The sequence below is a fragment of the Nyctereutes procyonoides genome, unplaced genomic scaffold, assembly GCF_905146905.1.
Source record: "Nyctereutes procyonoides isolate TBG_1078 unplaced genomic scaffold, NYPRO_anot_genome, whole genome shotgun sequence".
Classification (NCBI taxonomy): Eukaryota; Metazoa; Chordata; class Mammalia; order Carnivora; family Canidae; genus Nyctereutes; species Nyctereutes procyonoides.
In genome coordinates, this window is record NW_026575125.1 from 14,979,170 (window position 1) to 14,992,008 (window position 12,839).

At 52.2% G+C, this 12,839-nt stretch overlaps 1 protein-coding gene across 3 annotated transcripts in view; it reads right to left on the reverse strand.

Annotated features, from left to right (window-relative positions):
- Positions 1 to 4,001: 4,001 nt before the first annotated feature.
- Positions 4,002 to 12,839, reverse strand: part of PHKA2 (phosphorylase kinase regulatory subunit alpha 2) — a 78,553-nt gene continuing 69,715 nt past the window's right edge. For 2 of the 3 annotated variants that reach the window (XM_055337630.1, XM_055337632.1), the window contains exons 28-34: positions 12,497 to 12,615; positions 11,772 to 11,801; positions 10,295 to 10,348; positions 8,289 to 8,459; positions 6,149 to 6,202; positions 5,244 to 5,444; positions 4,002 to 4,666 (exon numbers count right to left, since the gene is read on the reverse strand). In XM_055337630.1, the coding sequence (XP_055193605.1) occupies positions 4,496 to 4,666; positions 5,244 to 5,444; positions 6,149 to 6,202; positions 8,289 to 8,459; positions 10,295 to 10,348; positions 11,772 to 11,801; positions 12,497 to 12,615 (800 nt within the window). In that variant the 3' untranslated portion in view covers positions 4,002 to 4,495. The remainder of the gene's footprint in view (positions 4,667 to 5,243; positions 5,445 to 6,148; positions 6,203 to 8,288; positions 8,460 to 10,294; positions 10,349 to 11,771; positions 11,802 to 12,496; positions 12,616 to 12,839) is intronic. The other variant, XM_055337631.1, reaches the window with a different exon arrangement.

The following is a 12,839-nucleotide window of genomic DNA, read 5'->3' on the forward strand; positions in this document are numbered from 1 at the left end:
CAATGAAGCCCTCGTCCCCTCTGCCCTGAGCTACCGGCCATGGCCTTGCCTCCCTCTACAGCAAAACTCTCTGGAACACACGTTTCTGAGGCAGAATTGACAGCTAGTGGATGGCCTGGTAGGCCTGTGCCGGGCATGCATCCCAGGAGGCTGCACGGTGTCCTTCCGCAGAGGTCTTCATGACAGAGAGGTGTCTTTCCATCCCACCACACCTGTCCACCTTCCTGAGTCGAGCGACGCCTGGCCCGAAGTAGGCCACAATAAATGCTTTCTGAGCAATTCATTTTTCAGAATAGTTGACATATTGCAATAAGGCAGAGGATGCATCATGTGACTTCAGAGTTCACTGGTTCTGATTATCCCACTCCGTCTGAGAAGGCGTTTTTGCCAAAATTGCACATATGTTCCTTAAAAACACACACAGTTGTTTTCTGGTGGAACTGTTCCCTCTCCCAAACCATCAAACGCTCCGTGTGTTAGACTCCAGAACACTCTCTTGTGGTTTCAGTTCTTCTCATGCCTCAGAGAACTCTCTTGGTAACTCAAAGAGGTGGCTCTTTCTACATGGCTTTGAAGAGGGCAAGGGGGCACTGGGCTCTAGAAGGGTGACGGCGGCTTTACTTTTCCCTCGCAAGCACAGGAATCAGTGGCCAAGTCCGGGCAAACAGAAGGGATTCTGGGACCACACAAAGTGCAGAGACACATACAGCAGATGGCAGGGACTTCAAAAGCCTAAGAGTCACCTTGAAAGATAATGGCACCAAGGGAGGGGGTGGGAGGCTTTTGTACCCTCTGACAACAGGGAAGCAGGGAAGACAAAAGCTATTTGCCAGACTTGTGTGCGTGTCTATAGAACTGAGCAATGGTTCTGCTATAATTTACATCAAGGGAGGCTGAGCCTCCTGTCGTTGTGTCCAGAAATAAATGGCATCAATCAGCTGACAAACTGTTTCTTTTGCCTCCTGATCTTCTGGTCTTTTTTTTTTTTTCCCTTTTTTCTTTTTTCCTTTTTCTTTTTTTTTCTAAGCACACGGAACATTTAAATTCTCTCTATGCAGGCAGCCAATGTGTAACAATCTCCTTCCATTCACTAGGCCCCAGAGAAGCTCTAACTGAGCTCCTGACAGATGCCCACCCGTGAGGCACTGGCATGACCGGGGAGACATGTCTGTCTCTGGCCCTTGGCGGGGCTGGGGGTTGCCATGGGGCAAATGTGGATTCATGTGAATGGGGAGTTCCAGGCTCCGACTGCCAGGGGTGGGAAGTGGAAGGGGATCCCCATGATGCCCTCACACTTAGCCCCGTGCCAGTCTGCAGGCCTTATGTACATCTGAGAGGTGGGCAGATTTGGGGTACATGAGGCTACATCAGTCACCCCCAGGTCACAGAACCAGGCTGGAAGACCAGTCTGACTCTGAGACTGAACCTTCGTCCTTGCTGCCGGCTTCACTTTGGGTCAAAGCCAGGGTGAGCAGCAGGTGGGGAGGCCAACAGATTTTCAATGGACGCTAAAAGAAGTGTTTGTTCCTGGCTCTGAGAAAGAATATGAGAAAGGTCAAAACTGGCCTTTCCGGCTCCGAGGAAAGCTAGAGGGAAGAGCAGCAGGGGCCACTGGCCGTGCTCTCGTGGCGTGGAAGCCCAGCCTGCCGGGGCCAGGCTGCTGGCGGCACGGGGCCTCTGTCATCCCCCTCGAGCATCTGCTCCTCTCTGCGGCGTGGGCCTCAGCTGCTCGTGAAAGGGATCAAGCCTCAGAAGCCTGTTCTTCTTCTTTGAAGCTGACAGCTTGATGCCTGTGGAAACGCGATACTATTTCAGGATTTCATTTGAAAGAGGCTTCAAAAGAGTGAATCGAAGGCTCCGCGGAATTGCTTATTATGGCTCTCCTCCCGGGCCGCAGCTCAGTTGGTGAGCCCAAACACGGCCTCCGTGGTTTGTGCACGTCATCCACAGGCAGGTGATGTTCTAAATTAGCATCTGGCTCATTCTGGAGGGCTGTAACTCTTCTTGAGCTTTTTCCCAAGAAGCAACCGGGACTTTGACAGCTTGTGCCTTGCTTGCATGGTCTGTGTTTGAAATGATCCTCCAGGAAGCCGATCAGGTGAACTACATGAGCCTCATCCAATATTAAGCACGGCTTAAAGATGCTAAAAATAAAGGTCATGAAAAGGCTTCTCTAAAACCAGGATGGCTGTGACCACCTCCCGGCCCCAGCCCCTCAGAGGCACAGGGGAGCAGCGGCCTTGCGGGCACGACGGGGCTGGGCAGGCAGCGCGGGGGAAGCGTGGCGCGGGGCCACGCCATGTGCCGCGTGGGCAGGAGCCGGAGGCCAGGCCGCCTGTGCGGTCTCTGAGCTCAGCACCGACGCCAGCGCTCCGGGCAGGGCCTGCCATCCGGCCCACGTGGCCCTGTCTCTCTGACGCTGCCCCCGCCACACTAAAGCACGCTCATCTTTTCACACCAGCCTTCCTTGCTGGGCCGAGGTCCTTGAGCGCCGAGTCACGTCTCCTGTATTTTTGTGTTCCCACACCTGGCACAGAAAGTGTGCAACATGTGCTGACATTAATAGGGAAGGGAAAGGAGAAGGGGAGGAGAAGTCCACGGGAGCAGAAACTGCCAGATTCCGGGGTTTTCCTGGATGGCACTCCCCCCGTGCCCCAGCCAGGAAAGTACTGTGGCTTCAAGAATTGGAAACAAAAGTCTCCAGGTCGCAGGTGCATGGTGCGTGTACACCATGGAGCCCAGCCTCCGGGCACTGAGCCGTGTTACTTGGCTATCTCTCCCTTGGACTCAGCCCGAAGAGAGGTTCTTCAGCAGGAAGCATCAGGAACACAAGGCCACCCTGCTTCTCCTGCTTCAGGAAAAATGATCGATACTGCTTGATTCTGATGGGCACCGGGCACCTCTGTGTCCCCTCCAAGCAGCCAGAGCATCAGCTTTCTCTACCTTCACATAAACTTCTGAGCCAATGATCCACTGGGCATGTTCCCACTTCAGAGGCACAGTCGTCACACATCTACCCTGTCACCCTCCAGCTGCTGCAGCTCACCACTTAACCGCCAGGGGACGGCTTGCCCTCTGAAGTCCAATATTCAAACTCTTCCCTGTCTCCCGCCCCCCCTACGCATACCCCAAGGTAAGACGGTGCCCAGAGAGAAACTCCATTCAGCGGAACATTGGCCAAAGACCGTGAGGCTCTGTCCTGTGAGGCTAGGTCCTTGCTCGACATTCCAGGCCTCTGGGCACACCTGCCTGAAAGCCAAGAGTGATTCCAGGGGAAGGGCTCGAGTCGCCAACCTGGCTCTGTGCTAAGACCAGAAGCATCGGGATCCCTGGGTGGCGAAGCGGTTTAGCGCCTGCCTTTGGCCCAGGGCGCGATCCTGGAGACCTGGGATCGAATCCCACGTCGGGCTCCCAGTGCATGGAGCCTGCTTCTCCCTCTGCCTGTATCTCTGCCTCTCTCTCTCTCTCTCTCTCTGTCTCTATCTCTCTGTGTGACTATCATAAATAAATAAAAATTAAAAAAAAAAAGACCAGAAGCATCATCTGTGCAGGAGCACACCATGCATCTAGCACCTCTATTCTCCTCTTGTGGCTCCCCCGAGTGCAGGGGGGAGGTACTGCTCGTCTGCCAGGGTGGTCACCCCACGCGGAGGTAGGGGGTACAGGCCTTCCTGAGGGACTCCCTGCTGCTCCAGCCCTAAAATAACAGTTGGCCCAGCCCTAAGAGCTGGCACCTCCCCTGCCTTTTTGTGTGTGTGCTATATTCCAAAAGATGTGTGATTTTTTTTATAAGGCAGAAGAAATCTCTAATTCATAAGAAGCCAGGATAAAATCCTTGAAGATCGCAAGCCAAAGTTAACTGCAAGCAATTTTCTAAATCTCAAAAAAAAAAAAAAAAGCAATTTTCTAAATCTCGGCAAGAGAGGACTCTGTTACACAAAGGTAGCTATGCCACTAAAACAAGAGGCCTAGAAAGAAAGCAAGGCACAAGAAAACCAAACTTCCACAGAATGAGTTGTTCTATTTGGTAAACAGTCTGGTCCACAGAGAGACTGTATCCCGTTAGGATGTCCCCCTTGTCAAGGTCCACTCCTGCTGCTGGAAGGATCTTCCCATCTTCAGATGTGGCACTAGCACATCAGACTGAGTGCGGTCACTCAGCAAGAGCCAATTTAAGCTGGCTTCTCCATTCACACTGCACTCGAAAGAGACTAATTTCCAATTCCTCTTCAGACTCCAAGAGCAGATGTTGCGGCAAATGTTACAGCGAAGCGAACCCAGACAGCGATCCCGTGGCACTCCCTGGGGCGCACAGGACTCCTCGGCTCGTGCTATGGCTTGGACAGACACTGGTTTCAGGTCTACTGCTGCCCCCTCCTCCCTGCCAGGGTTTCTGATGGGACATGCTTTTGTATCAACACAGGGGATCTTGGAGAACAGGAGAATGTTCCCAATGGGGCTAGGGGGCAAGTGACAGCCTCAGAGCACTGAGGCCCTATTGCATCTGGCAGCCTGAATTGGGCAGCAGCTCCTGCAAATGAGAAGCCACTGCCTTCGTTAGGTAGGTCATCGTCCCATAAGCCCCACTTGGAGCACTGTCATAAAAGAAGTGGCAAATGCCCGTGGCTTGGTCTTTCTCCAGGGTGTCTGTGGCGCCAAGTGACATCTGCAGCAGGAAAAGACCAAGGCAAAGAATGAACAGAGTTCTCTCTCTGACCCTGGGATTGACTGGACATGCTAGAAGCCAGGGTGTCGGGGACCAGCAGCCCCCAGAGAAGGGCTCTAAGCCCAAGGACAGGAGCCAAGAGTGCCCGGGGAGGACACCCAGCCTCTCCTCCAGGTACTACGCCGTGCTCCTGCATGTCCTAGTCTGCAGCGCGATACTGACCCTGTAAGAAGAAGACAGCTCCTCCTACCTGACTGCTGGGCGCAGGGTAAGTGATTTGTCTACCAGGGTCACACCCATAGCAAGAGTGGTGTTCACACTACAACCACTGCCAACACGAGTCTATCCATTTCCAAAGATCTTTAGATTTCCCAAGTGGCCACTGTGCCATTTTCTAACCAAATGGTTGACATTTTTTCAGCATCTGTGATGCCATTTTCTTTGAGAATATTCTTTCCTATTGGACACAGAATCCTCAGCCTCGGCAGAGATAAATGCCAGCCAACCTGCTACCTTGCTTCTGTCCCCACCTTGGCTGGGGTTGGGGGTATGAGTGGGCAGGCCTGGGCATACCCACCTGGTCCTGCAGAAACAGCTGGTTGGCCATCTGCACGATCTGGTCCACGTGGATGATGCCTCCGATGCTGTTCATGTCGGTGTCTGAGAGCAACGTCAGCACCATGATGGCCTCCACCAGCAGCTGCCGGTACTCGGGCTGTGGCACGCGGTTCAGCACCGCCTCGACGTGGACGGCAAACTTGATTTCCTGTGGGGTCATCTGTCAAAGGCACCAGCGAGGGGTCAAGAGGGAGCCGAGGCCCACCAGCACTGCTGGCTACCAGCACTGGCCACAGCACCCACCGGGCTTGGCTCAAGTGCTGCCTCCTTTTTGGCCACCTTCTTGATTCCACCAGCCAGAACCCTTGGGAGCAGATGACCGAGGACCTCGCAGTGGGGGTGAGCTGGCCTTGTCCTAGCTTGATTTACCTACCCACTAGACTGGGACATCCAGGGGACAGGGCCCTTTGCTCATTCCTCTTTCTCCATCATCACTCCCTGTGGCATATAGCACTGGGTCTTGGGCGGGGTAAAAACTAAAAACCCCATTGGTAAAGAATGAATAGGGGAAAGGAAACCAGAAAGATGACTGTTCTCGACAGAGGGGTTGGAGGAGGCTGCACAAGGGTCCAATGTGTGTGGCGTGCAGTTTTGCTCTTCTCTCTTCAGAGTGCTTTAAAGGGCAAATGTAAAGCTCTTGACAGTCAGATATGTGGTTTCTGAGGGGACAAAGAAAAGGTGATGCTAACAAATGTGGGAAACAACCTTGGCAAATTGTGAGGGTGTAGTGGCTAAAGAGATGGGCCTACAAATGGCCTGTCTGGTTGTAGCACACTTGGAAGAAGTGGGAGCGGTTGGAGCCCACGACATAAAGCACTTGGGGGAGACCCGCAGTAGGTGGGCGCTGGGGTCTTCCCATCATACCTCTCTCGTCGTTGAGGATGGGAGCACGTAACCATCGATGGACAGACCGTGGCACTGGAGGCAGAACACACATAGGACAGTTCAGTCAGATTCCAGAGCCTGATTAGTAAGTGTGCACACACGTTCGCACGCGTTCAAGTCACTCTGCTCTGGAAACCTGCATGAAGGCTGAACACGCCAGACGGTCAGAGTTATTTTTAGAGAGCTTGTTCTCACTGCCCACAGGCTGTGTTTTCGATGGAGCAATTCTAGGGAAGCAGCAGGCATCTTTTAGATCTTGCACGAACAATGCCCCAGGGAGCTGCTGGGTCCTCCTCTGTGGAAGCTCTGTATTACACTTGGCAACCAGGCCCTGGCGGCTGTGAGGCCCCCTTTGGTGCCATATAAAGGGAGATTTTCATGGCTCCTGCTGGCGAAGTGATACTTCTGTGCCTTTGCAGGCATCTATTTTTGAGATTACTATAATAAGCACCAATCACAAAAGACGCGAGCACATGCACAGACATGCACACGCACGCCCGTGTATATAAATATCAAGCGCCGGCTCAACACAAAATGCTGCTTTTTCATAATAAGAGTGTCTTGGTATTGAACTAGAAGAAGTCTAGATGGAAGCGTATGATGCCCCGGTAAGAGTGGGGAGATTTTCTAGGAAGTTCATTCTAGTCTAATTGGCTGCCTTCTAAATCCCCGTGCCCTGGTGGGCTGAGGACAGAGACAGCAAATGCCTGCGCCTCCTGAGCAGAGGTGGAGAAAGGAGGAGCAGAGGCTTGTGGGTGCTGAGGGCTCTGCTACCATGTGGGGACAAGCTGCCAGACGACAGGGACCATTCTGACGTCCCCATGCTAGCCCCATAAAGACCTCAGTCCCTACAAAGCAGAGATGCTAAACCTCCCTAATGGACCAAGGGCCCTTGCCACAGAAATAACACGGCTGGGAGGTGCTAGGGCTTTGGGAAGGGGGTTGTAGTATGTGCTCATTTGGGATTACTATCCTCTCCTCTCCTACTGTGAAATGAACTAACAAAAATAGTTTTAAGAAAAAAAAATAGTTTTAAGAAAAAAATCGGTCCTGCCCATGGTTCTTTATTTGCATCAAAGCTTTTAACTGAGGCGGTCCGCGCCTGGGTGTAAGGAAAGACCAGCTGGGGCAGGACCAAGGGGGACACACAAGTGCTCTGGGGCAGGTGCCACAGGGAGCCAGGCGTCCAGCAAGTGCAGAGCAAAGGGGTGTGGCTTCCGCCGGTGCCCCCTCCTCGGTCACAGGCACAGACAGGCTCTGCGGTGTTCCTGTGTGGCCACTGAGGCCTGTGGCTTCCCTGACCTCTGCTAATATCTGCACATCCCCAGGCAGCTGTCTCATAGCCACAGGCATAGGGGGCAGCCGGCTAAGGGGAGTGGCTCTGGGGTCCCCATTCTCTAGGTGGAGAGGCAGAGGCAGCCCAGGTACGTGGGGATTGTGCCTCAGGGCACCTGGGACCTGACACGGTGCCCTGCAGATAGGAGGGTATCACTGAAAGGTACAGACAGCGCACCTGCCTGAACGTGCAGGAGGCTAAGGCCTAGGGTTGCCATTCCAGGTTGCCTCTGTCACAGGGCTGTCATCCGAAGCCTTCTCTGCCTTCTACAGCTCTTATCTATCTTCTTTCCTATGTCCCTGAAATATATGTCAAAGGTGGTCCCACAAAACTTGGGCTGCCACTTGATCTAACTTGCTGTGGTTTCAGCCAGCAGCTTTCACCCGGGACAATTTGCTGCCCAGGGGACACTTGGCAACGTCTGGAGATAGTTGTCACAACCGTGGGTGAAAGTGGGGGTGCTACAGGCATCTAGCGGGTGGAGGCTAGGGATGTTGCTTGACGTCCCACAACACACAGAAGAGCTTCCACAAAAAAGAACTACCCGGCCCTGAGTGTTAGTGGTGCCAAACATCAGCGGTGAAGAAACCCTGCTCTAGGCTGGGGGCTCCCTGAGCTTGGGGAGCTGTACGTCTGCTTGCTCTGCAGCTGCCTGTTCCCTGACACCTGCAGGAGCCGCCGTGCCTCCTAAAGGAATTAAAGGGGAGGGTTCATTTCCCTAGGAGTGCGTGCCCACCCGGTGACAAGGCCAGTGGAATGCAGTAGAGTGGCCAAGCTTACTACCTTCTGAAGGATCTTCCACACCCTCTGGTAGAATCCCACGGGGACCCTGTTGATGGCTCCATCCAGCCTTCTTCTGCGAAGCCATTGGCCCTGGCGCTCCCCCCAGCCGATGTGGTGGCCACCCGAGTCTGACGATGATGTGCCCGTGGGCGAGGACGGGGTGCTGGACCTCTGCAAGACAGACCGCGTAGGGCCTTCAGAAACCTCGGAGCCATGCCCCATGGGGCTGCGGGCCGCTGTGAGGGATGCCTCAGCAAATTCATCAAAACACAGACCAACTGCCCAGAAAGGACCAGAGTTCCCTGACTGGAGTCTGGCCATTTCTTGAAACTGGATTAATTCTTTTCTGTACGGGTTCGGTTACTGATCTCCTTTGTATACCCCTCCTAGCCCTGCAGCAAAGGACCTCGGCCTGACAGGGGAGGCCGAGCAGGCGAGAGTGCCGCCCCCGGAGCCAGGCTGTGACTCCCTACTCAACACCCCCGCATCAGTCGCAACACTAGCTCTGGGCCTCGCCTTCACCCATACAACGGGGCACAGTCGGACCTGCTGCAGGGAGCCGGGAGTGCTCCCTGAAAGAAGATACAGAAAACCCTGAAAGCACGCCTGGCTTGCAGTAAGTGCGCACGGGCCTCAGCTGTCCCTCCCAAGGCCTTCTGGCATTGCTGTAGGAGGGCCTGGAGAGCGAGCCCAGGCTCTCAGAGTATGTGGGCCTTTCAGAGGCGCTCCAGCCCAGGCAGAGAAACACCGAAGTGCTCACTTGACTTCTATGGTGCCCCAGAGAAGCAGTGGGTGCCTCCCTGCATTGCAGATGCTGCAGACAATGCAACACGTCACATGGAGGAAGGGGGAGACGGGTTGTTCTGGAGCCAAAGACAAAAAGTAAAGGCTGGGAATCCTTATTTAGTAGTGGGGCCTCAGAGATGACGGTATATCCACCAGTCCCTCTGAATCACTTTCTGTTTGTTCTCAGCACAAGGCTCCATCCTGACCAGGGGGGCCAATGGCGGCCTCGGAGAGGGAGCATCCGCTTTGCTGAAGCAGAGGGAGCGCGAGTCATCCCATCCCCACCTCCTGGCCTGAGGCTGGCCGGATTCTGGCCTTCGTGAGCCAAGTGCTGGGGCAGGGCCAGCAGTTCTGCTTCTGGCCTCCGGAGTCAGCAGGCCCGCCCACGACTGCAGATGCAGCTCAGAGAGGCTCCGGGTGGGGGCCTGGAGCGGGGCCTTCAAGCCAAGCTGGCCTCCCCGCAGCAGAGCTCACAGCCCGCTTTCTGCCAAGGGGTGGATTCTAACCCGCCCATGTACAGGGAAGTAGAGGGTAACTTTCATCCTTCCACGTTACCTCGTTCTGAACTATCTGGTACCTTCGTTTCTCAATGCACAGCAACACACTTAAAGGTTTCAAAATGAAATCTGAATGGTAGGCATGCTAGCAGGGCAGGAGGCAGGAGTCTTCCCTATGTACTCATTTTGACTTCATCGGATCTTATTTTGAAGAGGCTGTTAGGCTGGGTTATTCCATCGGGCTCATTACTGCCATTTAAATACGGCAACAATTAGATACAAATAAAAGTAATTACAGCCACACTCATCAATGACTCAGCTGGTTTTCTCCTTCTAGTTTCAAGAGGAAGATTAAGACTTGCTTCTGCAATTAGGATATTTCCTACTCCTTCACTTGATCTGGGGCCTCACGCCAAGCCAGGGCGTTATGAGTACAAGGTGCTCAGCAGCACGTGCAGGCAGTGGCTTGCCACCACAGCTCAGAAGAAAGGCACAGAACCAATGCTTCGAAGGTTCCAGAAGCTCCTGGACAAACAAAGCTCATTTTAGGAACTTCTGGGCTTTCCTTCTAGATCCTCTTCACAATGACAGTCAAACAAAAACACTTAAACCTGTTCAACTCTGTGGGAGGTAGGGATGAGGTGGGTACACGAGAAGGGCAACAAGAGGATTCAGACACCACAAACAAGGAGGCGGTGAGGACAGTCGGGATGCGTGGTTTACCGCAGACTTGGAGGAATGCGCACTGCTGGACACGGCCTGGCTCACAGAAAACAGCTACAAAACAAAGAGAGTCCACTCAGTCATGTGCAGTGACACCAAAGGACGCCAGCAGAGAGGAGGCACATAGAACACCATGGAAAACCCCGTGAAAAGAAGGTGCAGAGGAGGCAGCCAGACAGAGGTTCTCATTCACCGTCCAGGCAAACAGCCCCAGACACCAGCCAGTGCAGAGCTCAGGGCTCCGTGCAACGGAGGACTTGGGAAATGCTCTTTCACAGGAGTATGAAATACGTTACCTATCCTAAGCCAATGTGGAGGGGCCTCATCGAATTAGGACACCATTTATTTTCCAAAGTCAGAGCCACAAAATGCTAATCTTTTAAGTGAAGAGGTGCAAAAATCTGTAGAGATCAATAAAATACCTACCCATAACCAGCATTTAGGATCTGGCACCTACTGGCGTTACATAGATATTTGTTAAATGAACAAATAAGGGCAGGCTGATAACTTTTGGCCAAACAAGTATTTTCTCAGCTAAAAATCTTTAATGTATCCTTAACTTGCATGGAGATAGTACCTGAGCACAGACTGTGCACCTGTGGTGTTCTTGCAAAAGTGAGTAGAAATTTACAACGCCAAGGCATCTATAAAATTTTAGAGAATAATACATTTCCTTGATGTAAGTAGCCAAATATAAAGCTTGTACTGGCTGAATCGAAACCTATCAAAGTAGATCATTTTGTTCCCATAACATTGCAAGGACAGTATTAAATGGAGGCAGAAGGAGCCACCCATGCTCACCCATAGTGAGCCATGATCGGGGTATGGTGCCACCGAGTGGCTAGCGAAGGAAGATGTTTGGAAAGTTGGCTCCTGACTTGGAAAGAGCCTAAAGCAGCATCAGAGACAACAGAGAGAAGCTGCATGTCACTCTACAACTCCTCTACGCTCTCTGTCACAGGACATGAAATCATCAGGAATGTGCTAACTTTCTGGAGGGAAGGGGAGGATGCGTGTCCCGAAGGTCCTCTCAAAGAACAGTCTCCTTACACGGTTTTCCTTGCAGGGTTAAATTCCCCCAGGCAATCTGGGGACAGGACTAGCAGTGTTTTTTCTTTTTTTCTATTCATCTACTCAATGGCCATGTTTTACTTTTCCCTCTTTATTTTCCCTTTTTTTGAACAGAAACTCCTGCCAAGGCAGAGCCCAGAACCATTTCTCTCACAAAGCATCCTATAAAACCCAAGAGCCTGAGAAATGGGTTTTTCAAAGGTGCATGGTAAGGCTACTTCTCTTGGTCTGCCTATCCCCGGGGCGGCCTGCCACAGCCCAAGGGGTCACCTCCACCCGGGGGGATCTGATGGGCAAAACCATTCCCTGTGCCATCACTCTCCGTATTCACCACCTTGCTTTCCACATTCAAGCCAGAAAGAACATGAAGTACACACGTGAGGGACGAAACAAGACAATATTTCACCTGGTCATCAGCACTAAATCGCCTAGTCATCTGAAAGTAAAAATACATCAGGACATAAACAAAAGCCAGTTTCAAATCAAGGATGCCCTACTTTTGTCACCCTCTAGAAAATCCAGGGAAGTGTTGGCTCAACTGCTGGGTGTGACCCAGGAGCACCTCATGGACTCAATTTACTGAGGCATCATTTGAAATGGAGAAGAGAATCTGAGTACATTTGTCACTCAGCTCATGGTCAGAAGGAAACTCTCCTTCCTCCTATAGATCAAACCAATCTTAGCACCGTCCCAGGGGTCACTGCAGAAGGAATTTACTATGAAACAAAAAGTGAACCAAGAAAAGAGACACCTGTTGCTGATGGCAAACACAGGTATCATGAGCATTCCATTCTGTTTCTACAATCTTTTTGCTATTTCATCTGAAGGACACATTTCACAGAGAGATGATTCAGTTACATTTTGCACGACTTTATTTTTGGAATAGCTGTGGCCCACCACCAAGAAAGTGTGGTTCTCAGCAGCAGACACAAACACAGGTAAGGGGGTTTTCTGGAATGTTCACATAATTTTTAGATATCTGGGTAGGTTGTGTTCAGATCTCAGGACAGAAGGGAGCTCACATCCTCTACAAAGAGCACCCTGCATGTCCTGGGTTTCTAGCACTTTCTGAGGTGAGCTCAGGTATGAAAAGCACTTCTTTCCAGGCACTGCCACTGAGTCTTGTCTTACCTGTTTCATCTCGCTCCTCAGTCTGTTAATGCCACTCCTCTCAGTTTTGGTGACTCCAGTGTGTCCCACTTCGTGGATAGAGATGGCAGGGCTGGATGTAGAGGAATGGATAGGTCGCACTGGAGGGGAAACACACACACATGTAGTTCTCAGAAACTATTAGCATCCACCCTGAGGGAGGAATACATGCCATGTGCTTATTTTTAATCCACATCTATCCTTCCCACTTGATTATAAACTCTCTTAGAAGACAGCCTCATCTGCCCAGGCCAGTGCTCTGTTTCCAGCATCTGGAACAGCGCCTGCTACACAGCACAGGCTCCATTAGCTGTCTGAATTAGTG